General features: G+C 49.8%; 1 protein-coding gene and 2 long non-coding RNA genes across 3 annotated transcripts; all 3 read right to left on the minus strand.

Annotated features, from left to right (window-relative positions):
- Positions 1-184: 184 nt before the first annotated feature.
- On the minus strand, positions 185-25,259 carry LOC125316837 (cysteine and histidine-rich protein 1-A-like). Its single transcript, XM_048286166.1, is given in 7 exon segments — positions 185-590; positions 3,537-3,648; positions 3,650-3,749; positions 11,638-11,825; positions 11,827-11,850; positions 11,852-11,878; positions 24,941-25,259. Coding segments are annotated over 7 exon segments (1,161 nt in total). The 5' UTR covers position 25,259; the 3' UTR covers positions 185-198.
- Positions 7,242-10,064, minus strand: LOC125316846. Its single transcript, XR_007199872.1, has 3 exons — positions 9,766-10,064; positions 9,023-9,489; positions 7,242-7,280 (listed from the first exon to the last, which is right to left on the minus strand). It is a non-coding gene; the product is annotated as an uncharacterized LOC125316846 (long non-coding RNA).
- LOC125316844 lies at positions 12,980-13,875 on the minus strand. The gene is made up of 2 exons (XR_007199870.1): positions 13,734-13,875; positions 12,980-13,447 (listed from the first exon to the last, which is right to left on the minus strand). It is a non-coding gene; the product is annotated as an uncharacterized LOC125316844 (long non-coding RNA).
- Positions 25,260-26,645: the final 1,386 nt, after the last annotated feature.

Consider the following 26,645-nt stretch of genomic DNA (forward strand, 5'->3'; position numbering starts at 1 on the left):
CCTCCCCCCCAACCCAACCCAACCCAACCCAACCCCGCGGCCGGCCGACGACGGAAGCTGGGGGAGGGCAGGGGGAGGAGAATCTCGGCGGAGAGGCCGTAAAAGGATTTTTTTGTTGTTGTTTTTGCCGGGTTTTTTTTGTTTGTTTGTTTTCCTCCTTTCTCCCGAGTCTTTTTTTTTTTTGTGTTTGTGGTTTGTTTATTTTTGGATCTGGAATATAAAAAGCCGGAGGTTGATGTTCTTGGCCGCCAGCAGTTTGTTACACTCCACCGAGTCGACGATGGGCAGCGCCATGTAGTCGGTCTCGTTGCTCTCGTTGCTGAAGACGAAGTGGTAGATGACGGGGTTGATCTTGACGTCGTCGTAGGGCCCCTCGAGGAGCAGGAAGGAACATTCCATGGGGGAGTTGACCTTGCTCTTGAGGATGAGCTGGAAGCTCAGCGTGCGCTTGCACGACAGGTTGGGGTTGCGCTCGGAGTCGTTGACGCGCGCCTTCAGCACCCAGGTCTGGTTGAGCACGGTGAGGCGCGGCGTCTCGTAGTACAGGCGCGTGATGAAGTCGTCCGTGCGGTACGGGCGGAACTGGACCTCTGGAGGGAAAAAAAAGGGGGGGGGGGGGAAAAAGTGGGAAAAAACGGCAGGAATCGCATTGGAATTCCAACAGGAGGAGGAGGAGGAGGAGGTGCTCCGGAAGAGCTGAGGGTTTCCAGGAGGTTGGAGGCTGATCGGAAAATCGGCTTGGGGTTGGGAGGGGATGCTAAGGAGGTTTGGGGGAGAGCTGGAAAAATTGCCGAATTAGCACCGGATCCCAACAGGATTCAGGGATATCCTAAAAGATTCCCGGAATTAGCACCGGATCCCAACAGGATTCATCGTTATCTGAAAATATTCCTGGAATTAGCACCGGATCCCAACAGGATTCATCGTTATCCTAAAAAATTCCCGGAATTAGCACCGGATCCCAACAGGATTCATCGTTATCCGAAAATATTCCTGGAATTAGCACCGGATCCCAACAGGATTCATCATTATCCCAAAAAATTCCCGGAATTAGCACCACATCCCAACAGGATTCAGGGATATCCCAAAAAAATTCCCGGAATTAGCACCGGATCCCAACTGGATTCAGGGATATCCTAAAAGATTCCCGGAATTAGCACCGGATCCCAACAGGATTCATCGTTATCCCAAAAAATTCCTGGAATTAGCACCGGATCCCAATAGGATTCATGGATATCCTAAAAAATCTCCGGAATTATCCTAAAAAATTCCCGGAATTAGCACCGGATCCCAACAGGATTCATCGTTATCCGAAAATATTCCTGGAATTCGCACCACATCCCAACAGGATTCATCGTTATCCGAAAAAAATTCCCGGAATTAGCACCGGATCCCAACAAGGATTCATCGTTATCCTAAAAATTCCCGGAATTAGCACCGGATCCCAACAGGATTCATCGTTATCCAAAAAATTCCTGGAATTAGCACCGGATCCCAACAGGATTCATGGATATCCTAAAAAATCTCCGGAATTATCCTAAAAAATTCCCGGAATTAGCACCGGATCCCAACAGGATTCAGGGATATCCCAAAAAAATTCCTGGAATTAGCACCGGATCCCAACAGGATTCATCGTTATCCCAAAAAATTCCCGGAATTAGCACCGGATCCCAACAGGATTCATCGTTATCCGAAAATATTCCTGGAATTCGCACCACATCCCAACAGGATTCATCGTTATCCTAAAAAATTCCCGTAATTAGCACCGGATCCCAACAGGATTCATCGTTATCCTAAAAATTCCCGGAATTAGCACCGGATCCCAACAGGATTCATCGTTATCCCAAAAAATTCCCATAATTAGCACCGGATCCCAACAGGATTCATCGTTATCCGAAAATATTCCTGGAATTAGCACCGGATCCCAACAGGATTCATCATTATCCCAAAAATTCCCGGAATTAGCACCACATCCCAACAGGATTCAGGGATATCCCAAAAAAATTCCCGGAATTAGCACCAGATCCCAACAGGATTCAGGATATCCTAAAAGATTCCCGGAATTAGCACCGGATCCCAACAGGATTCATCGTTATCCCAAAAAATTCCTGGAATTAGCACCGGATCCCAACAGGATTCATGGATATCCTAAAAAATCTCCGGAATTATCCCAAAAAATTCCCGGAATTAGCACCGGATCCCAACAGATTCAGGGATATCCTAAAAAATTCCCAGAATTATCCCAAAAAATTCCCGGAATTAGCACCGGATCCCAACAGGATTCATCGTTATCCCAAAAAATTCCTGGAATTATCCCAAAAAATTCCCGGAATTAGCACCGGATCCCAACAGGATTCATCGTTACCCCCAAAAATTCCCCCTTTTCTCCAGATTTTCCAATCTCCTTTTCTATATTTTTCCCGGATTTTCCCAGATTTTTTCCCACATTTCCCACTCTGTTTTTCCCTATTTTTCCCAGGTTTTTCCCACATTTCCCACTCTGCTTTCCCTCTTTTCTCCCAGATTTTGCAATCTCCTTTTCCATATTTTTCCCAGATTTGTCCCAGATTTTTCCCGGATTTTCCCAGATTTCCCTCTCTGCTTTCCCCCCTTTCCTCCCAGATTTTCCAATCTCCTTTTCCATATTTTTCCCAGATTTTCCCCACATTTCCCTCTCTTCTTTTCCCCATTTTCCCCGGATTTTTCCCCACATTTCCCTCTCTGATTTCCCCCTTTCCTCCCAGATTTTCCATCTCTTTTTCCAGATTTTTCCCAGATTTTCCCCACATTTTTCCCACATTTCCCACTCTGCTTTCCCCCTTTTCTCCCAGATTTCCCACTCTGCTTTTCCCTATTTTTCCCAGATTTTTCCCAGATTTCCCTCTCTGCTTTCCCCCCTTTCCTCCCAGATTTTCCAATCTCCTTTTCCAGATTTTTCCCAGATTTTCCCCACATTTCCCTCTCTGCTTTTCCCCATTTTTCCCACATTTCCCTCTGTGCTTTCCCCATTTTTCCCAGATTTCCCACTCTGCTTTTCCCTATTTTTCCCAGATTTTCCCCACATTTCCCTCTCTTCTTTCCCCCTTCCTCCCAGATTTTTGCAATCTCCTTTTCCATATTTTTCCAGATTTTCCCCACATTTCCCTCTCTGCTTTTCCCCATTTTTCCCAGATTTTTCCCAGATTTCCCTCTCTGCTTTCCCCCTTTCCTCCCAGATTTTCCAATCTCCTTTTCCAGATTTTTCCCAGATTTTCCCCACATTTCCCTCTCTGCTTTTCCCCATTTTTCCCCCATTTCCCTCTCTGCTTTCCCCATTTTTCCCAGATTTCCCACTCTGCTTTTCCCTATTTTCCCCAGATTTTCCCCACATTTCCCCCTCTGCTTTCCCCCTTCCTCCCACATTTTCCAATCTCCTTTCCCACATTTCCCCCACTTTTTCCCCACACTTCCCCCTCTTCTCCCCCCTTCCTCCCCCATCCTCGCCGGGGGATTTTCGGGAACGGCTGGAATTCCCGGTTTCTCGCCCCGCTCCGTACCCGTGTATCCGATTTTCTCGAAGCTGAGCAGGCTGAAGATGCTGTTGTAGAGCTGCATCTCCTTCTTGCGCGTTTGGTCCATCTCGTCCAGGATGTCCATGAGCTCGTTCCCCGGTTTTCGTGGGATGCGTGCACTCGGATTCGTGCACGGAGAGCTCGTGGAAAGGGCCCTGCCAGGGGCAGCCGATGCGCTTGTACTTGCACTGCGTCACCCTGCGGGGAAATCCGGGAACGCTGGGAAAAAGCGGGAAGAGCCGGAGCGCTGGGATTGGAGGGGGAGGGGAATCCGGGGAAAGGCGGAGGGGGGAGCGGGGAGAGGAGGGTGGGGGTGGGGGAGGGAAGGGGGAGGGAAGAGGGGGAAATGTGGGGAAAAAGTGGGGAAAATCTGGGAAAAGGAGAGTGGGAAATGTGGGGGAAATCTGGGAGAAATAGGGAAAAGGAGAGTGGGAAATCGGGGAGAAAGGGGGAAAGCAGAGTGGGAAATGTGGGAGAGAATTGGGGAAAAGCAGAGGGGGAAATGTGGGGAAAATCGGGGAAAAATCCAGGAAAAAGAGATTGGAAAATCTCGGAGAAAAGGGGAAAAGCAGAGTGGGAAATGTGGGAAAAATCTGGGAAAAATATGAAAAAAGATTGGAAAATCTCGGAGAAAGGGGGGAAAGCAGAGGGGGAAATGTGGGAAAAATCTGGGAAAAATATGGAAAAGGAGCTTGGAAAAATCTCGGAGAAAAGGGGAAAGCAGAGTGGGAAATGTGGGAAAAATCTGGGAAAATCTGGGAAAAATCTGGAAAAGGAGATTGGAAAATCTGGAGAAAAGGGGGAAAGAAGAGTGGGAAATTTGGGAAAAAAGTGAAAAAGCAGAGAGGGAGATTTGGGAAAAATCCAGGAAAAACATGGAAAAGGAGATTGGAAAATCTCAGAGAAAAAGAGGGAAAAGCAGAGTGGGAAATGTGGGAAAAATGGGGAAAAGCAGAGAGGGAAATGTGGGAAAAATGGGGAAAAGCAGAGAGGGAAATGTGGGAAAAATCTGGAAAAATAGGGAAAAGGAGCTTGGAAAATCTGGGAGAAAAGAGGGAAAGCAGAGTGGGAAATGTGGGAAAATCTGGGGAAAATAGGGAAAAGCAGAGTGGGAAATGTGGGAGAAAGGGGGAAAGCAGAGAGGGAAATTTGGGAAAAATCTGGGAAAAATCCAGGAAAAATATGGAAAAGGAGATTGGAAAATCTGGGAGAAAGGGGGGAAAGCAGAGGGGGAAATGTGGGAAAAATCTGGGAAAAATATGGAAAAGGAGACTGGAAAATCTGGGAGAAAAGGGGAAAAGCAAAGTGGGAAATGTGGGAGAGAATTGGGGAAAAGCAGAGAGGGAAATGTGGGGAAAAAGTGGGGAAAATCCGGGAAAAATATGGAAAAATATGGAAAAGGAGCTTGGAAAATCTGGGAGAAAAGGGGGAAAGCAGAGTGGGAAATGTGGGAAAAATCGGGGAAAATACGGAAAAAGAGATTGGAAAATCTGGGAGGAAAGGGGAGAAAGCAGAGTGGGAAATGTGGGAGAGAATTGGGGAAAAGCAGAGAGGGAAATGTGGGGAAAATCCGGGAAAAATCCAGGAAAAAGAGATTGGAAAATCTCGGAGAAAATGGGAAAGCAGAGAGGGAAATGTGGGAAAAATCCGGGAAAATATGGAAAAGGAGCTTGGAAAATCTCGGAGAAAAGAAGGAAAGCAGAGTGGGAAATTTGGGAAAAATCCAGGAAAAATCCAGGAAAATAGATTGAAAATCTGGGAGAAAAACAGGAAGGCAGAGTGGAAATTTGGGAAAGGGGTGGGAAAGCAGAGAGGGAAATGTGGGAAAAATCCCGAGAAAAATATGGAAAAGGAGATTGGAAAATCTGGAGGAAAGGGGGAAAGCAGAGTGGGAAATTTGGGAAAAATGGGGAAAATTTGAGAGAAATTTGGGAAGAACAGATTGGAAAACCTGAGAGAAAAGTGGGAAAGCAGAGAGGGAAATGTGGGAAAAATCTGGGAAAAATCTGAAAAGGAGATTGGAAAACCTGGGAGAAAAGCGGGAAATTGGAGTGGGAAATGTGGGAAAAATCTGGGAAAAATATGGAAAAGGAGAGTGGGAAATCTGGGAGAAAGGGGGAAAGCAGAGAGGGAAATGTGGGAAAAATCCGAGAAAAATATGGAAAAAAGATTGGAAAATCTGGGAGAAAAGAGGGAAAGCAGAGTGGAAATGTGGAAAAATCTGGGAAAAATCTGGGAAAAATATGGAAAAGGAAATGGAAAATCTGGAGAAAAGGGGGAAAGAAGAGTGGGAAATTTTGGGAGAAATGGGGAAAAGCAGAGAGGGAAATGTGGGAAAAATCTGGGAAAAATCCAGGAAAGATATGGAAAAGAAGATTGGAAAACCAGGGAGAAAGGGGAAAGCAGAGAGGGAAATCTGGGAAAAATCTGGAAAAGGAGATTGGAAAATCTCAGAGAAAAGAGGGAAAGCAGAGTGGGAAATGTGGGAGAGAAATTTGGGAAATTTTGGGAGGAAAGTGGGAAATGAGAGAGGGAAATTTTGGGAGAGAAATGGGGAAAAGCAGAGAGGGAAATGTGGGAAAAATCCAGGAAAAATCCGGGAAAAATCTGGAAAAGGAGCTTGGAAAATCTGGGAGGAAAGTGGGAAAGGGAAGTGGGGAAATTTGGGAAAAACGGGGAAAGCAGAGAGGGAAATTTGGGAAAAATGGGGAAAAGCAGAGAGGGAAAATGTGGGAAAAATCTGGGAAAAATCTGGAAATGGAGATTGGAAAATCTGGGAGGAAAGGGGGAAAGGGAAGTGGGAAATTGGGAAAAACGGGGAAAGCAGAGAGGGAAATTTGGGAAAAATGGGGAAAAGCAGAGAGGGAAATGTGGGAAAAATCTGGGAAAAATCTGGGAAAAATCTGGAAATGGAGATTGGAAAATCTGGGAGAAAAGCAGGAAAGCAGAGAGGGAAATTTTGGGAGAGAATCGGAAAAGCAGAGCAGAAAATCTGGAGAGAAATTTGGGAACATTTGGGAGAGAGGTGGAAAACCAGGCTGGGCAATCCGGGAAAAGCCCGGAAAAGCAGAGTGGGAAAAGTGGGAGAGGCGTGGGAAAAGCGCAACCCCTCCAAACGCGCCGGGATGAATCCCAGCCCAAAAACCGAATCCCAAATTCCCCCAAAAGCATCCGGAATTCCCGCTCAATTCTCTCGGAGGGAATCCCAGCGCAAAAAACGACCAGAATTCCATCAAAAACCACCTCAAAACCTCCCGGAATCCAAAAATTCGCCCCAAAACCCCTCCAGGATGGATCCCAGCCCTCACCGATCCTGGCACTCCTCCTGCTGGTGCCAATCCAGGATGGATTTTGGGAATTTTTAGGCACAAAACCTGCCTGAAATCCCCCAAAACCACCCCAAAACCCCTCTAAATCTCCCCAAAACCCATCCCAAATCCCAAAAAACCCCCATCCCAAATCCAAAAAAACCATCCCAAATCCCACCAAACCCATCCCAAAACCCAAAAAAAAACCATCCCAAATCCCACAAAACCCATCCCAAAACCCACTGGGATCGATCCCAGCCCTCACCGATCCTGGCACTCCTCCTGCTGGTGCCTCTCCAGCAGGGATTTTGGAATGTTTGGGTGCAGAATCATCCAGAAATCCCCAAAAAACCACCGCAAACCCATCCCAAATCCCACCAAACCATCCCAAAACCCCTCCAGGATCACTCCCAGCCCTCACCTATCCTGGCCACTCCTCCTCCTGGTGCCAATCCAGGATGGATTTCAGTAATCTTTAGGTGCACAAATCCCCAAAATCCACACAAAACCTCCCGAAATCCCAAGAAATCCCAAGAAAATCCCAAGAAAATCTCTCAAATCCCCCTGGGATCACTCCCAGCCCTCACCTATCCTGGCACTCCTCCAGCTGGTGCCAATCCAGGATGGATTTGGGGAACTTTTAACCACAAAACCGCCCCAAAACCTCCCGAAATCCCACAAAATCCCCCCAAAACCCCTCCCAGGATCACTCCCAGCCCTCACCGATCCTGGCACTTCCTCCTGCTGGTGCCAATCCAGGATGGATTTCAGGAATTTTTGGGTGCAGAATCATCCAGAAATCCCAAAAACCTCCCGAAATCCCAAGAAATCCCAAGAAAATCCCACTGGGATCACTCCCATCCCCTCACCTATCCTGGCACATCCTCCTGCTGGGAACTTTTAAGCACCAAACCAGCCTGAAATCCCCAAAAACCACCCCAAAACCTCCCGAAATCCCAAGAAATCCCAAGAAAATCCCACTGGGATCACTCCCAGCCCTCACCGATCCTGGCACTCCTCCTGCTGGTGCCAATCCAGGATGGATTTTTGGGAATGTTTGGGTGCAGAAATCATCCCAAAATCCCCAAAAACCACCCCAAACCCTCCCGGAATCCCAAGAAATCCCAAGAAAATCCCACTGGGATCACTCCCAGCCCTCACCTATCCTGGCACTCCTCCGGCTGGTGCCAATCCAGGATGGATTTTGGGAATGTTTGGGTGCAGAATCATCCCGAAATCCCCCAAAACCACCCCAAACCCTCCCGGAATCCCAAGAAATCCAAGAAAATCCCCCTGGGATCACTCCCAGCCCTCACCTATCCTGGCACTCCTCCTGCTGGTGCCTCTCCAGCAGGGATTTTGGGAATGTTTTGGGTGCAGAATCATCCAGAAATCCCAAAAACCACCCGAAATCCCAAGAAATCCCAAGAAAATCCCACTGGGATCACTCCCAGCCCTCACCTATCCTGGCACTCCCTCCTTTTGGGAACTTTTAAGCACCAAACCAGCCTGAAATCCCCAAAAACCACCCCAAACCCCTCCGAAATCCCAAGAAATCCCAAGAAAATCTCTCAAATCCCCTGGGATCGCTCCCAGCCCTCACCGATCCTGGCACTCCTCCTGCTGGGGCCAATCCAGGATGGATTTGGGGAACTTTTAACCACAAAACCGCCCCAAAACCTCCCGAAATCCCAAGAAATTCCCCCAAAACTCGTCTAGGATGGATCCCAGCCCTCACCGATCCTGGCACTCCTCCTGCTGGTGCCAATCCAGGATGGATTTGGGGAACTTTTAACCACAAAACCGCCCCAAAACCTCCCGAAATCCCAAGAAATTCCCCCAAAACTCGTCTAGGACGGATCCCAGCCCTCACCTATCCTGGCACTCCTCCTGCTGGGCCCAATCCAGGATGGATTTCAGGAATTTTTGGGTGCAGAATCATCCAGAAATCCCCAAAAACCACCCGAAATCCCAAGAAATCCCAAGAAAATCCCACTGGGATCACTCTCCGCATCCCTCACCTATCCTGGCACTCGCCTCCTGCTGGAACTTTTAAGCACCAAACCAGCCTGAAATCCCCAAAAACCACCCCAAAACCTCCCGAAATCCCAAGAAATCCCAAGAAAACCTCTCAAATCCGACTGGATCGATCCCAGCCCTCACCGATCCTGGCACTCCTCCTGCTGGGGCCAATCCAGGATGGATTTTGGGAATGTTTAGGTGCAGAATCATCCAGAAATCCCAAAAACCACCCCAAAACCTCCCGGAATCCAAGAAATCCCAAGAAATCCCAAGAAAATCTCTCAAATCCCCCTGGGATCGCTCCCAGCCCTCACCGATCCTGGCACCTCCTCCTGCTGGGGCCAATCCAGGATGGATTTGGGGAACTTTTAACCACAAAACCGCCCCAAAACCTCCCGAAATCCCAAGAAATTCCCCCAAAACCCGTCTAGGATGGATCCCAGCCCTCACCGATCCTGGCACTCCTCCTGCTGGTGCCTCTCCAGCAGGGATTTTGGGAATGTTTGGGTGCAGAATCATCCAGAAATCCCCAAAAACCACCGCAAAACCCATCCCAAATCCCACCAAACCCATCCCAAAACCCCTCCAGGATCACTCCCAGCCCTCACCTATCCTGGCACTCCTCCTGGTGCCAATCCAGGATGGATTTCAGTAATCTTTAGGTGCACAAATCCCCAAAATCCACCCAAAACCTCCCGAAATCCCAAGAAATCCCAAGAAAATCCCACTGGGATCGCTCCCAGCCCTCACCGATCCTGGCACTCCTCCTGCTGGTGCCAATCCAGGATGGATTTGGGGAACTTTTAACCCCAAAACCGCCCCAAAACCTCCCGAAATCCCAAGAAATTCCCCAAAACTCGTCTAGGACGGATCCCAGCCCTCACCTATCCTGGCACTCCTCCTGCTGGGGCCTCTCCAGGATGGATTTTGGGAATGTTTGGGTGCAGAATCATCCAGAAATCCCCAAAAACCACCCGAAATCCCAAGAAATCCCCCCAAAACCCCTCCAGGATCGCTCCCAGCCCTCACCGATCCTGGCACTCCCCTCCTGCTGGGAACTTTTAAGCACCAAACCAGCCTGAAATCCCCAAAAACCACCCCAAAACCTCCCGAAATCCCAAGAATATCCCAAGAAAATCTCTCAAATCCCCCTGGGATCGCTCCCAGCCCTCACCGATCCTGGCACTCCCTTCCTTCTGGTGCCAATCCAGGATGGATTTGGGGAACTTTTAACCACAAAACCCGCCCCAAAACCTCCCGAAAATCCCAAGAAATTCCCCAAAACTCGTCTAGGATGGATCCCAGCCCTCACCGATCCTGGCACTCCTCCTTCTGGTGCCTCTCCAGCAGGATTTTGGAATGTTTGGGTGCAGAATCATCCAGAAATCCCCAAAAACCTCCCGAAATCCCAAGAAATCCCAAGAAAATCCCACTGGGATCACTCCCAGCCCTCACCTATCCTGGCACTCCTCCTGCTGGTGCCAATCCAGGATGGATTTTGGGAATGTTTGGGTGTGCAGAATCATCCAGAAATCCCCAAAAACCTCCCGAAATCCCAAGAAATCCCCCCAAAACCCCATCCAGGATCACTCCCAGCCCTCACCTATCCTGGCACTCCCCTCCTGCTGGGGCCAATCCAGGATGGATTTTGGGAACTTTTAACCACAAAACCGCCCCAAAACCTCCCGAAATCCCAAGAAATTCCCCAAAACCCCTCCAGGATCGCTCCCAGCCCTCACCGATCCTGGCACTCCCTCTGCTGGTGCCTCTCCAGGATGGATTTCAGGAATTTTTGGGTGCAGAATCATCCAGAAATCCCCAAAAACCTCCCGAAATCCCAAGAAATCCAAGAAAATCCCCCTGGGATCACTCCAGCCCTCACCTATCCTGGCACTTCCTCCTGCTGGGAACTTTTAAGCACCAAACCAGCCTGAAATCCCCAAAAACCACCCCCAAAACCTCCCGAAATCCCAAGAAATCCCAAGAAAATCTCTCAAAACCCACTGGGATCGCTCCCAGCCCTCACCGATCCTGGCACTCCTCCTGCTGGTGCCAATCCAGGATGGATTTTGGGAATGTTTGGGTGCAGAATCATCCAGAAATCCCAACAACCACCCCAAACCCTCCCGAAATCCCAAGAAATCCCAAGAAAATCTCTCAAATCCCCCTGGGATCCATCCCAGCCCTCACCGATCCATGGCACTCCTCCTGCTGGTGCCAATCCAGGATGGATTTGGGGAACTTTTAACCACAACAACCGCCCCAAAACCTCCCGAAATCCCAAGAAATTCCCCCAAAACTCGTCTAGGACGGATCCCAGCCCTCACCTATCCTGGCACTCCTCCTGCTGGTCGCCAATCCAGGATGGATTTTGGGGAATGTTTGGGTGGCAGAATCATCCAGAAATCCCCAAAAACCTCCCGAAATCCCACAAAATCCCCCCAAAACCCCTCCAGGATCGCTCCCAGCCCTCACCTATCCAGGCACTCCTCCTGCTGGTGCCAATCCAGGATGGATTTGGGGAACTTTAACCACAAAACCGCCCCCAAAACCTCCCGAAATCCCAAGAAATTCCCCCAAAACTCGTCTAGGACGGATCCCAGCCCTCACCTATCCTGGCACTCCTCCTGCTGGGGCCAATCCAGGATGGATTTTGGGAATGTTTGGGTGCAGAATCATCCCAGAAATCCCCAAAACCTCCCGAAATCCCAAGAAATCCCCCAAAACCCCCATCCAGGATCGCTCCCAGCCCTCACCGATCCTGGCACTCCTCCCTTCTGGTGCCTCTCGAGCAGCGACCGCGGGAACTGCGGGCGCAGAAGCCGCACTCGGCCGGCAGCTCGCTGACCGCCTTCTCCACGGCCAGGTTGCGGCAGCAGAGGCTCTTGGAGATCTCGCAGCGGCAGTTGGGGCACGTGGCCTGCTCCTCCTTGAGCCGCGAGTCCGGCCAGCAGGTGGATGAAGCAGCCCGGCGCACATCAGGTGCCCGTTGGTGCACTGGGGACAACGGGGAAGGATCGGGATCAGGGGCTCCAAAAATCCCGAATTTCCTCATTTGCCATCATTTCCCCATTTGATTCACTCCCATTTCCCAATTATTGATCCCCAATTTCCCTCATTTGCCATCATTTCCCCATTTGATTCACTCCCATTTCCCCATTATTGATCCCCAATTTCCCTCATTTGCCATCATTTCCCCATTTGATTCACTCCCATTTCCCCATGATTGATCCCCAATTTCCCTCATTTGCCATCATTTCCCCATTTGATTCACATCCCATTTCCCATTATTGATCCCCAATTTCCCTCATTTGCCATCATTTCCCCATTTGATTCACTCCATTTCCCCATTATTGATCCCCAATTTCCCTCATTTGCCATCATTTCCCATTTGATTCACTCCCATTTCCCCAATTATTGATCCCCAATTTCCCTCATTTGCCATCATTTCCCCATTTGATTCACTCCCATTTCCCCATTATTGATCCCAATTTCCCTCATTTGCCATCATTTCCCATTTGATTCACTCCCATTTCCCCATTATTGATCCCCAATTCCCTCATTTGCCATCATTTCCCCATTTGATTCACTCCCATTTCCCCATTATTGATCCCCAATTTCCCTCATTTGCCATCATTTCCCCATTTGATTCACTCCCATTTCCCCCATTATTGATCCCCAATTTCCCTCATTTGCCATCATTTCCCCATTTGATTCACTCCCATTTCCCAATTATTGATCCCCAATTTCCCTCATTTGCCATCATTTCCCATTTGATTCACTCCCATTTCCCCATTATTGATCCCCAATTTCCCTCATTTGCCATCATTTCCCCATTTGATTCACTCCCATTTCCCCATTATTGATCCCCAATTTCCCTCATTTGTCCATCATTTCCCAGCCCAGCCAGCGCACATCAGGTGCCCCTTGGAGCACTTGGGAACAACGGGAAGGATCGGGATCAGGGGCTCCAAAAAATCCTGAATTTTCCTGATTTAGCATCATTTTTTCATCCCATTTATTGCCATTTTTCCACCTTATTTATTAATATTTCCCCTATTATTGATCCCTAATTTTCCTCATTTATCGTTATTGTCCCATCCCATTTATTGCCATTTTTCCACCTTATTTCTTAATATTTTCCCCTATTATTTATCCCAAATATTTCCTGATTTATTCTCATTTTCCCACTTCATTCACTCCCATTTTCCCACCTCATCCATTAATATTTCCTCTATTATTTATCCCGAATATTCCTCATTTATCATTATTTTTCCCTATTATTCACTCCCATTTTCCCACCTCATTTCTTAATATTTTCCCCTATTATTTATCCCGAATATTCCTGATTTATCCTCATTTTTTCCTTATTATTCACTCCATTTTCCCACCTCATCCATTAATATTTCCTCTATTATTTATCCCTAATATTCCTAATTCATCATTATTTTTCCCTATTATTCACTCCCATTTTCCCACCTCATTTCTTAATATTTTCCCCATTATTGATCCCGAATTTCCTCATTTACCATTATTTTTCCATCCCATTTATTGCCATTTTCCCACCTTTTTTATTGCCCTTTTTTCCCTATTATTTATCCCAAATATTCCGGATTTATTCTCGTTTTTCCACATTTTTATCGCCATTTTTCCATCTTTTTGTCATCTTCTCCCCTTATTTATTAACATTTTTCCCTATTATTTATTCCTAATATTCCTTATTTATCATTATTTTCCCATTTTATTCACTCCCATTTTCCCGAATTATTTATTAATCTTTTTCCCTATTATTTATTCCTAATAATCCTAATTTATCATTATTTTCCCATCCCATTTATTGCCATTTTTCCACCTTAATTATTAATATTTTCCCCAATTATTGATCCCTAATATTCCTTATTTATCCCCATTTCCTGCCTTATTTATTCATCTTTTCCCTATTATTTATTAATATTTCCCCGATTATTTATTAATAATTTCCCCTAATTTGTACCCCTAATATTTCTCCTTTTTCCACCTCTTTTCCCCATTTCCCCCTTATTTATTCATATTTTCCCTCGTTATTTATTAATATTTTTCACTATTATTAATCCCTAATATTTATTATTTATCCCCAATACTTCCCATCTCATTTTCCCATTTATTCTCATTTTTCCATCTTATTAATTCTCTTTTTTCCCTCATTTTTATCCCTAATATTCTCATTTTCCCACTTTTTCTCCCCATTTCCCCCATCATTTATTAATATTTTCCCCAATTATTAATCCCTAATATCCCTCATTCATTCTTATTTTTCAATATTATTTATTAATATTTTTCCCAATTATTAATCCCTAATATTCCTTATTCATTCCTATTTTTCCCTATTATTAATCCCCAATATTTTTATTCTCCTTTTCCCATCTTTCCTCATTTTCCCACCTTTTTTCCCCATTTTCCCCTTCTTTATTAATATTTTTCCCAATTATTAATCCCTAATATTCCTTACTTATTAATATTTTTCCTATTATTCATTAATATTTTTCCCTAATTTTTTTCCTTAATATTTCTTCTTTTCCCACTTTTTCCTCATTTCCCCCCTTATTCATTAATATCTTTCCCAATTATTAATCCCCAATATCCCATATTAATGATTTTTCAATACTATTTTATTAATCCCCAATTATTAATCCCTAATATTCCTCATTCACTCCTATTTTTCCCTATCATTAATCCCCAATATTTTTATCCTCCTTTTCCCATTTTCCCCCTTTTTTCCCCAATTCCCCCCCCTTTATTAATTAATATTTTTCCCAATTATCCCCCTAATATTCCTCATTTTCCCACCTCATTTTTAACCCTTTCCCCGCTTTCTTTCATTCCCATTTTCCCGCCTTTTCCCCTCTTTTTTTTTCCCCCCCAAATCCCCGGGAATTCCACCAAAATCCGGAGGGAAAAATCCCCCAAATCCCCCCAGATCCCAAAGGTTTCGAAGCTTCTGGGATGATCCCAAATTTTTTGGGAATCTCCAGCTGGGAAAATCCTCAAATCCAACGGATTCCAGCCCAAATTCGGGGATGGAATTCCCGGAAATGCCGATTTGGGATTTTCCAGGAGTTTTCCCCCCCCCCCGGGATTGGGATTGGGAATGGCGGGAATGGGAAAATCCAGGGAAATTTGGGGGATCTCGGTCGGGTTCCGGCTTTTCCCGTTGGAAATCCCGGCAAAAAAAAGCGGGAATGGGGGAAAAAAATGGATGGGAATTCCCAAAAAATGGAAATAGAGGAGAATTCCAAGGAATTGAGGGGAGAATTCCACGGAATTGAGAGGGGAATTCCAAGAAATTGAGGGGAAAATTCCAAGAAAAAAGGTGGGAATTCTGAAGAAAATAAATGCGAATCCCAAAAAAAAGAAGGAATTCCAAAAAAAAGAGGAGAATTCCAAGGAAATGGAGGAGAATTCCCAGAAAAAAAGATGGGAATGCCAAAAAAAAAGAAGGGAATTCTAAGAAATGGAAGGGAATTCCAAGGAATTGAGAGGGGAATTCCAAGAAAAAAGGTGGGAATTCCGAAGAAAATAAATGGGAATCCCAAAAAAAAAGGAAGGAATTCCAAGGAACTGAGGGGAATTCCAAGGAATTGAGGGGAATCCCAAAAAACAGAGGAGAATTCCGGAAAAAAGATGAGAATTCCATAGAAAATAAATGGGAATCCCAAAAAAAAGAGGAGAATTCCAAGGAAATAGAGGAGAATTCCCAGAAAAAAAGAGATGGGAATTCCCAAAAAATGGAAGGGAATCCCAAGGAGTTGAGAGGAGAATTCCCAGAAAAAAAAAGGGAATTCCACAGAAAATAAAGGGGAATCCCCAAAAATCGAAGAGAATTTCAAGGAATTGAGAAGAATTCCTGGGAAAAAAGATGGGAATCCCCAAAAAAGAGAGGGGAATTCCAAGGAATTGAGAGAATTCCAAGGAAATAGAGGAGAATTCCCAGAAAAAAAGATGGGAATTCCCAAAAAAGAGATGGGAATTCCAAGGAATTGAGGGAAATTCCACAAAATAGAGGCGAATTCCCAGAAAAAAGATGGGAATTCCACAGAAAATAAATGGGAATCCCAAAAAAAAGAAGGAAATTCCAAGGAATTGAGGGGAATCCCAAGAAATCGAAAGGAATTTCAAGGAAATAGAGGCGAATTCCCAGAAAAAAGATGGGAATTCCAAAGAAAATAAATGGAATCCCAAGAAATTGAGGGGAATTCCAAGGAAATAGAGGAGAATTCCCAGAAAAAAGATGGGAATTCAAAGAAAATAAATGGGAATCCCAAAAAAAAGAAGGGAATTCCAAGGAATTGAGGGGAATCCCAAGAAATCGAAAGGAATTTCAAGGAATTGAGGAGAATTCCCAAAAAAAGAGACGGGAATTCCCAAAAAATGGAAGGGAATCCCAAGAAATTGAGGAGAAATCCCAGAAAAAAAGATGGGAATCCCAAAAAAAAAGATGGGAATTCCAAGGAAAGAGAGGAGAATTCCCAGAAAAAAAGATGGGAATTCCCAGAAAAAAGATGGGAATTCCACCCAAAAAAATGGGAATCCCAAAAAAAAGACGGGAATTCCCAAAAAAAGAATGGGAATCCCCTCCAAAACAGACGGGAATTCCCCAAAAATAACTGGGAATCGCCCCAAAAAGATGGGAATTCTCAAGAGAGGGCTGGGAATCCCGAAAAATAAAAGGGAATCCTCCAAAAAGATGGGAATTCCCAAAAAAAAAGATGGGAATTCTCAAGAAAAAGATGGAATTCCCAAGAAAAGGTGGAAATTCCCAAAAAATTCCCTGGGAATCCCAAGAAATAGAAGGGAATTCCAAAAAAAAAGATGGGAATCCTCAACAAATCCATGGGAATTTGTGCTCCCAAAAGATGGGAATCCTTAAAAAAATGGGAATTCCCCCCCCAAAAATGGAATTCCCCCAAAAAAGATGGGAATTCTCAAAAAAAAGGTGGGAATTTCCCAAAAAAACATGGAATCACCTCCAAAAGATGGGAATCCTTAAAAAGATGGGAATTCTCAAAAAAAGAGATGGAATTCCCAAAAAAAAAAGGGAATTCCCAAAAAAAGATGGGAATCCTCAAAAAAAAAAAAATGGAATTGCCCCCCCCCAAAAAGATGGGAATTCCCAAAAAATCCAAGGGAATTCCAAGAAATAGAAGGGAATTCCCAAAAAAAGAAGTGGGAATTCCCAAAAAATAGATGGGAATTCCTCCAAAAAAATGGGAATTCTCAAAAAAAAAGGTGGGAATTCCCAAAAAAAAGATGGGAATCCTCAAAAAAAAAGTGGGAATTCCCAAAAAATAGATGGGAATTCCCAAAAAAAAAGGGAATTTGTCCCCCAAAAAGATGGGAATTCCCAAAAGAAAAATGGGAATTCCCAAAAAAAAGGTGGGAATTTCCCAAAAATAAATGGGAATCCTCAACAAATCCCTGGGAATCGCCCCAAAAAGATGGGAATCCTTAAAAAATGGGAATTCTCAAAAAATAGATGGGAATCCTCAAAAAAAAAGGGAATTCCCCCAAAAAGATGGGAATTCCCAAAAAATAGATGGGAATTCTCAAAAAAAAAAGGGAATTCCCCCAAAAAGATGGGAATTCCTCCAAAAAAAGATGGGAATTCCCAAAAAAAAAGGGAATTCCCAAAAAAAAAAAAGGAAATTCCCAACAAATCCCATGGGAATCGCGCCCAAAAGACGGAAATCCTTAAAAAAAATGGGAATTCCCCAAAAAAAGATGGGAATTCCCAAAAAAAAAGGGAATCCTCAAAACAAATGGGAATTTCCTCCCAAAATGATGGGAATTCCTCCAAAAAAAATGGGAATTCTCAAAAAAAGGTGGGAATTCCCAAAAAATAGAAGGGAATTCCCAAAAAAAAGGTGGAAATTCCCCCCAAAAAATGGGAATCCTCAACAAATTCATGGGAATTCCTCCAAAAAAATGGGAATTCCCACAAAAAAGATGGGAATTCTCAAGAAAAAGATGGGAATTCCCGACAAATCCATGGGAATCGCCCCCAAAAGATGGGAATCCTTAAAAAAAAGGGAATTCTCAAAAAAAGGATGGGAATTCCCAAAAAAAAAAAAGATGGGAATTCCCAAAATAGAAGGGAATCCTCAAAAAAAAAGGGAATTGCCCCCCCAAAAGATGGGAATTCCCAAAAAATCCATGGGAATTCCCCAAAAAAAAAAAGGGAATCCTTAAAAAGCAGAAGGGAAAGCCCCCAAAAATTGGGAATCGGCCCCGAAAAATTCTGGGAATGCCAAAAATCCCTGGGAATTCCCAAAAAAAGGTGGGAATTTCCAGAAATAAATGGGAATCCTCAACAAATCCATTGGGAATCGCCCCAAAAAGATGGGAATTCCCAAAAAAGGCCGGGAATGCGAGGGCAGGAGGCGGGGAAAAGGCGGGAAAAGGCGGGAAAAGGCGGGAAAAGGCGGGAAAAGGCGGGAAAAGGCGGGAAAAGGCGGGAATCCCCCCCAAAAATGGATAGGAATGGCAAGGGAGGGGTAATTAATGCTGCCGTTAATTAATGCCAGGGTAATGAGATCCAAGGTTTAATTAATGCCGGGTTTAATGAGATCCAAGGTTTAATTAATGCCAGGATTAATGAGATCCCGGGATTAATTAAACCCAGGTTTAATCCTATGCTGGAATTAATTAATCCCAGATTTAATGAATCCCTGGATTTGTTCCCAGTCTGGGATTAATTAATGCCAGGTTTAGTAGATCCAAGGTTTAATTAATGCCAGGTTTAATGAGATCCTGGGATTAATTAATGCCAGGTTTAATGAGATCCCGGCATTAATTAATGCCAGGATTAATGAGATCCTGGCATTAATTAATGCCAGGATTAATGAGATCCCGGGATTAATTAATGCCAGGTTTAATAAGATCCAAGGTTTAATTAATGCCAGGTTTAATGAGATCCTGGGATTAATTAATGCCAGGATTACTGAGATCCAAGGTTTAATTAATGCTAGGTTTAATGAGATCCTGGGGTTAATTAATGCCAGGTTTAATGAGATCCAAGGTTTAATTAATGCCAGGATTAATGAGATCCCGGGGTTAATTAATGCCAGGTTTAATAAGATCCAAGGTTTAATTAATGCCAGGTTTCATGAGATCCTGGGATTAATTAATGCCAGGATTACTGAGATCCAAGGCTTAATTAATGTCAGGTTTAATGAGATCCCGGGGTTAATTAATGCCAGGTTTAATGAGATCCAAGGTTTAATTAATGCCGGGATTAATGAGATCCTGGGATTAATTAAACCCAGGTTTAATCCTATGCTGGAATTAATTAATCCCAGATATTATTTGGATTTGTTCCCAGCCCGGGATTAATTAATGCCAGGTTTAATAGATCCAAGGTGTAATTAATGCCAGCATTAATGAGATCTCAGGAGTAATTAATGCCAGGTTTAATGAGATCCCGGGATTAATTAATGCCAGGTTTAATAAGATCCTGGGATTAATTAATGCCAGGTTTAATGAGATCCTGGGGTTAATTAATGCCAGGATTAATGAGATCCAAGCTTTAATTAATGCCAGGTTTAATGAGATCCCGGGGTTAATTAATGCCAGGTTTAATGAGATCCCGGGATTAATTAATGCCAGGATTAATGAGATCCAAGTTTAATTAATGCCAGGTTTAATGAGATCCGGGATTAATTAATCCCAGGTTTAATTAACGCCAGGATTAATGAATCCCTGGATTCCTTCCCAGCCTGGGATTAATTAATGCCAGGTTTAATGAGATCCCAGGATTAATTAAACCCAGGTTTAATCCTATGCTAGAATTAATTAATCCCAGATTTAATGAATCCCTGGATTCCTTCCCAGCCCGGGATTAATTAATGCCAGGTTTAATGAGATCCCAGGATTAATTAATGCCAGGTTTAATGAGATGCCAGGGTTAATTAATCCCAGATTTGAGCTCATCCCAGATTTAATTAAATCCCACATTGGATCCGGTCTGGGTATTAATTAACCCCAGATTTAATTAATCCCAGATTTAATCAAACCATAGAATTAATTAACCCCAGGATTAATTAACTCCCGATTTGATCCCATCTGCGCATTAATTAAAGCCAGGATTTAATTCAATGCCAGGTTTAATTAATCCCGGGTTTAATTAACTCCTGGGTTTAATTAATCCCAGATTTGATCCCATTCCAGGACTAATTAATCCCAGATTTAACGAGGTCTAAGGTTTAATTACCCCCAGGTTTGATCCCGCCCTGGGATTAATTAAATCCCGGATTTAATGAGGCCCTGGACTTGATTCCATCCCAGATTTAACTGGGAGGGGACTGGGATGGAACTGGGAGGGGACTGGGATGGAACTGGGGGGAACTGGGAGGGAACTGGGAGGGGATTGGGATGGAACTGGGAGGGGATTGGGATGGGAGTAGGATGGACTGGGAGGGACCTGGGAGGGACTGGGAGGGACCTGGGAGGGAACTGGAGGGGACTGGGAGGGACTGGGATGGGACTGGGATGGGACTGGGATGGGACTGGGATGGGACTGGGATGGACTGGGAGGCACTGGGAGGGAACTGGAGGGAACTGGGATGGACTGGGAGGGACTGGGATGGACTGGGAGGGAAATGGGAGGGAAATGGGATGGACTGGGATGGAACTGGAGGGAACTGGGAGGGAACTGGGATGGACTGGGAGGCACTGGGAGGGGATTGGGATGGACTGGGAGGGAACTGGGATGAACTGGGAGGGAACTGGGAAGGGACTGGGAGGGAACTGGGAAGGGACTGGGAGGGAACTGGAGGGAACTGGGATGGAACTGGGAGGGAACTGGGATTGCCTGGGATGGAACTGGGAGGGACTGGGAGGGGATTGGGAAGGGACTGGGATGGGACTGGGATGGGACTGGGATAGACTGGAATGGAAATGGGAGCGACTGGGATGGAACTGGGAGGGACTGGGAGGGGACTGGGATGGACTGGGGGGTCCCTAAAGGGGGGGCCACAGCCCAGGGGACAAAGGGGGGGGGGGTTTGGTGGCCCCTGGGCTGGGTTTGGTGGCCCAGGAGGGCACAGGGACACCCTGGGGGAGGTTTGGTGGCCCCTGGGCTGGGTTTGGTGGCCCAGGAGGGCACAGGGACACCCTGGGGGGGGTTTGGTGGCCCCCAGCAGGGGTTTGGTGGCCCAGGAGGGCACAGGGACACCCTGGGGGGGGGGTTTGGTGGCCCCTGGGCTGGGTTTGGTGGCCCAGGAGGGCACAGGGACACCCTGGGGGGGGGTTTGGTGGCCCCTGGGCTGTGTTTGGTGGCCCAGGAGGGCACAGGGACACCCTGGGGGAGGTTTGGTGGCCCCTGGGCTGGGTTTGGTGGCCCAGGAGGGCACAGGGACACCCTGGGGGAGGTTTGGTGGCCCCTGGGCTGGGTTTGGTGGCCCAGGAGGGCACAGGGACACCCTGGGGGGGGTTTGGTGGCCCCCAGCAGGGGTTTGGTGGCCCAGGAGGGCACAGGGACACCCTGGGGGGGGGTTTGGTGGCCCCTGGGCTGGGTTTGGTGGCCCAGGAGGGCACAGGGACACCCTGGGGGGGGTTTGGTGGCCCCCAGCAGGGGTTTGGTGGCCCAGGAGGGCACAGGGACACCCTGGGGGAGGTTTGGTGGCCCCTGGGCTGGGTTTGGTGGCCCAGGAGGGCACAGGGACACCCTGGGGGGGGTTTGGTGGCCCCCAGCAGGGGTTTGGTGGCCCAGGAGGGCACAGGGACACCCTGGGGGGGGGTTTGGTGGCCCCTGGGCTGGGTTTGGTGGCCCAGGAGGGCACAGGGACACCCTGGGGGAGGTTTGGTGGCCCCCAGCAGGGGTTTGGTGGCCCAGGAGGGCACAGGGACACCCTGGGGGAGGTTTGGTGGCCCCTGGGCTGGGTTTGGTGGCCCAGGAGGGCACAGGGACACCCTGGGGGGGGGTTTGGTGGCCCCTGGGCTGGGTTTGGTGGCCCAGGAGGGCACAGGGACACCCTGGGGGGGGGTTGGTGGCCCCTGGGCTGGGTTTGGTGGCCCAGGAGGGCACAGGGACACCCTGGGGGGGGGTTTGGTGGCCCCTGGGCTGGGTTTGGTGGTCCAGGAGAGCACAGGGAGGGTCTGCGGGGGAGAATTTGGTGGCCCCAGGGGGAGGTTTGGTGGCCCTGGGAGGACATTCAGTGGCCCATGAGGGCACAGGGACACCCTGGGGGGGGTTATTGGTAGCCCTGGGGGGGGTTATTGGTAGCCCTTGGGGGGGGGGTTTGGTGGCCCAGGAGGAGACAAGAAGGGTCTGGAGAGGGGAATTTGGTGGCCCTGGGGAGGTTTCAGTGGCCCATGAGGGGACAGGGACACCCTGGGGAAGGTTTGGTGGCCCTGGGCTGGGTTTGGTGGCCCATGAGGGGACAGGGACACCCTGGGGGGGTTATTGGTGGCCCCTGGGCTGGGTTTGGTGGCCCAGAAGGGGACAAGGAAGGTCTGGAGAGGGGAATTTGGTGGCCCTGGGGAGGTTTCAGTAGCCCAGGAGGGGACAGGGACACCCTGGGGGGGGTTATTGGTAGCCCTGGGGGGACTTTGGTGGCCCATGAAGGGACAAAGGGAGAGGTTGGTGGCCCCTGGCAGGGGTTTGATGGCCCAGGAGGGCACAGAGAGGCCCCAGGGGGAGGAACTGGTGGCCCCAGGGGTGGGTTTGGTGGCCCAGAAGGGGACAAGGAAGGTCTGGAGAGGGGAATTTGGTGGCCCTGGGGAGGTTTCAGTAGCCCAGGAGGGGACAGGGACACCCTGGGGAAGGTTTGGTGGCCCTGGGGGGGCTTTGGTGGCCCATGAAGGGACAAAGGGAGAGGTTGGTGGTCCCTGGCAGAGATTTGATGGCCCGGGAGGGCACAGAGAGGCCCCAGGGGGAGGAACTGGTGGCCCCAGGGTTGGGTTTGGTGGCCCTGGGCTGGGTTTGGTGGCCCACAAGGGGACAAGGAAGATGTGGAGGAGGGAATTTGGTGGCCCTGAAGGGGCGTTTGGTGGCCCATGAGGGGACAGGGACACCCTGGGGGGGCTTTGGTGACCCAGGAGGGGACAAAAACCTCCAGGGGGGTGACACTTGGTGGCCCAGGGGTGGCCCAGTGTCCCCAGTGGGGGGTCCCAGTGTCCCCAGTGGGGTGTGACGGTGCCACCATGGGGTGTCCCAGTGTCCCCAAGGGGTGTCCCAGTGTTCCCAAAGGTGCCACCATGGGGTGTCCCAGTGTCCCCAGGGGGGTGTCCCAGTGTCCCCAGGGGGGTGTCCCAGTGTCCCCAAGGGGTGTCCCAGTGTCCCCAAAGGTGTCCCGGTGTCCCCCAGGGGGGGTGTCCCGGTGTCCCCAGTGGGGTGTCCCAGTGTCCCCAGGGGGGGTGTCCCGGTGTCCCCAGTGGGGTGTGACGGTGCCACCATGGGGTGTCCCAGTGTCCTCAGGGGTGTCCCGGTGTCCCCAAAGGTGTCCCGGTGTCCCCAAGGGGTGTCCCAGTGTCCCCAAAGGTGTCCCGGTGTCCCCAGTGGGGGGTCCCAGTGTCCCCAGGGGGGTGTCCCGGTGTCCCCAGAGGGGTGTGATGGTGCCACCATGGGGTGTCCCAGTGTCCTCAGGGGTGTCCCGGTGTCCCCAAAGGTGTCCCGGTGTCCCCAAGGGGTGTCCCAGTGTCCCCAAAGGTGCCACCATGGGGTGTCCCAGTGTCCCCAAGGGGTGTCCCGGTGTCCCCAGGGGGGGTGTGACGGTGCCACCATGAGGTGTCCCAGTGTCCCCAAGGGGGGGTGACGGTGTCCCCAAAGGTGTCCCTGTCCCCAGGGGGGTGTCCCAGTGTCCCCACAGGGGTGTCCCAGTGTCCCCAAAGGGGTCTGATGGTGCCACCATGGGGTGTCCCGGTGTCCCCAAAGGGGTGTCCCAGTGTCCCCAAGGGGCGTCCCAGTGTTCCCAAGGGGTGTCCCTGTCCCCAGAGGGGTGTGACGGTGCCACCATGGGGTGTCCCAGTGTCCCCAGGGGGGTGTCCCCGTGTCCCCAGTGGGGCGTGATGGTGCCACCATGGGGTGTCCCAGTGTCACCAAAGGTGCCACCAAGGGGTGTCCCCGTGTCCCCAGTGGGGCGTGATGGTGCCACCATGGGGTGTCCCAGTGTCACCAAAGGTGCCACCAAGGGGTGTCCCAGTGTCCCCAGTGGGGTGTGACGGTGCCACCGTGGGGCATCCCGGTGTCTCCAAGGGGGTGTCCCCAAGGGGGCGGCCCGGTGTCCCCAGGGGGGTGTCCCAGTGTCCCCAAGGGGTGTCCCACTGTCCCCAGGGGGGTGTCCCTGTCCCCAGGGGGGTGTCCCAGTGTCCCCAAAGGGGTGTCCCTGTCCCCAGGGGGGTGTCCCAGTGTCCCCAGGGGGGTGTCCCAGTGTCCCCCAGGGGGGTGTCCCTGTCCCCAGGGGGGTGTCCCAGTGTCCCCAAAGGGGTGTCCCTGTCCCCAGGGGGGTGTCCCAGTGTCCCCAGGGGGGTGTCCCAGTGTCCCCAGGGGGGTGTCCCTGTCCCCAGGGGGGTGTCCCAGTGTCCCCAAAGGGGTGTCCCAGTGTCCCCAGGGGGGTGTCCCTGTCCCCAGGGGGGTGTCCCCAGTGTCCCCAAGGGGTGTCCCACTGTCCCCAGGGGGGTGTCCCTGTCCCCAGGGGGGTGTCCCTGTCCCCAAAGGGGTGTCCCTGTCCCCAGGGGGGTGTCCCAGTGTCCCCAGGGGGGTGTCTCTGTCCCCAGGGGGGTGTCCCAGTGTCCCCAGGGGGGTGTCCCAGTGTCCCCAGGGGGGTGTCCCTGTCCCCAAAGGGGTGTCCCTGTCCCCAGTGGGGTGTCCCGGTGCCACCGCGCGTTTGTCCCCGTGTCCCCACGGCAGTGTCGCTGCCCCGGGGGGTGTCCCCATGCCCTGAGGGCTCGTGCCCGTCCCCTCAGAGCTCGCCCCTACGCCGAACGGGGCTATCCCGGAGCCACCATGAGGCGTCCCGCTGCCACCACGGGCATGTCCCGGTGCCACCGCGGCGTTGTCCCCGTGTCCCCGAGGGCTGCCCGTACCTGATAGACGGAGGCCTTGGGCAAATCGAGGCACACGGTGCAGCAGAGCACGGAGTAGAGGCGCTCCTCCAGCTTCACGCTGCCCGCCGCCCCCTCAGCCCCGCCGGGGCCGCTCCCGGCCGCCCTCAGCCGCTTCTTGGGCGGCGCGTCGGGGTCGGCGCCCGCCTCCAGCAGCAGCGCCGCCGCTTCTTCGGCGCCGCCGCTTTCGCTCCCCACCGCCGCCGGAACCGCGGGGCCGGGCGGGGCGGCGGAAGGAGCGGCGGGGGCGGCGGGGCCGCCGCCGGCATCGCGCTCCTCCGCCCCGGACATCGCCGCCATCGCCGCCGCCTCACCCCGCCGCCATCTTGGCCGCCCTCACGGCCTCCCCTCAGGGTCGCAGCCAATCAGCGCGCGCGGGAGGCGGGGCGGAAGGGAGGCGGCCAATGAGAGGGCGAGGAGGGAGGAGCGAAGGGTGAGGCAGCCAATGGGAGGCCCGCGTTTTGGGACTGGGGCGGGGACGTCAAAGGCAGCGCCGTCAGCTGCCGGTGAAGGGGGCGTGGTTCTTGTGACGTCATGAGGAAATGGGCCAATGGGAGAGCAGAGTGGGGGCGGAGCTTGAGGAAGGGCGGGGCTTGGGCGGGGAGGGCGCGCGCGGGGCCACCAGTACGGACCAGTATGGACCAGTGTGGGACAGTACGGGACAGTGTGGGGCAGTAGGGACGACTATGGACCGGTATGGGGCAGTGTGCACCAGTATGGACCAGTATGGGACCTATGCAAACCAGTATGGACCAGTATGGGCCAGTATGGATGGGCCAGTATGGGCCAGTACGGACCGGTATGGGGCAGTGTGCACCAGTATGGACCAGTATGGGACCTATGCAAACCAGTATGGACCAGTATGGGCCAGTATGGGCCAGTACGGACCGGTATGGGGCAGTGTGCACCAGTATGGACCAGTATGGGCCAGTACGGACCAGTACGGGGCACTACGGACCCGTTGTGAACCAGTATGGACCAGTATGGGCCAGTCTGGGCCAGTATGGGGCACTACGGACCGTGTGAACCAGTATGGGCCAGTATGGACTAGTACGGATAAATACAGACCAGTATGGACCAGTATGGACCAGCATGGACCAGTACGGGTAAATACAGACCAGTATGGGCCAGCATAGACCAGTATGGGCCAGTATGGACCAGTACAGGTAAATACAGACCAGTATGGGCCAGCATGGACCAGCATGGACCAGTATGGGGCACTACGGACCTGTGTGAACCAGTATGGACCAGTACAGGGCAGTGCAGACCAGTATGGGCCAGCATGGACCAGTATGGGGCACTATGGACCCGTGTGAACCAGTATGGGCCAGTATGGACAGTATGGGGCACTACGGACCCGTGTGAACCAGTATGGGCCAGTATGGACTAGTACGGGTAAATACAGACCAGTATGGACCAGTATGGGCCAGTATGGACCAATACGGGTAAATACAGACCAGTATGGACCAGTATGGACCAGTATGGACCAGCATGGACCAGTACGGGTAAATACAGACCAGTATGGACCAGTATGGACCAGTATGGACCAGTATGGACCAGCATGGGTAAATACAGACCAGTATGGGCCAGCATAGACCAGTATGGGCCAGTATGGACCAGTACGGGTAAATACAGACCAGTATGGGCCAGTATGGGCCAGCATGGACCAGTATGGGGCACTACAGAC

The sequence above is a fragment of the Corvus hawaiiensis genome, chromosome 26 (genome assembly GCF_020740725.1).
Source record: "Corvus hawaiiensis isolate bCorHaw1 chromosome 26, bCorHaw1.pri.cur, whole genome shotgun sequence".
Lineage (NCBI taxonomy): Eukaryota > Metazoa > Chordata > Aves > Passeriformes > Corvidae > Corvus > Corvus hawaiiensis.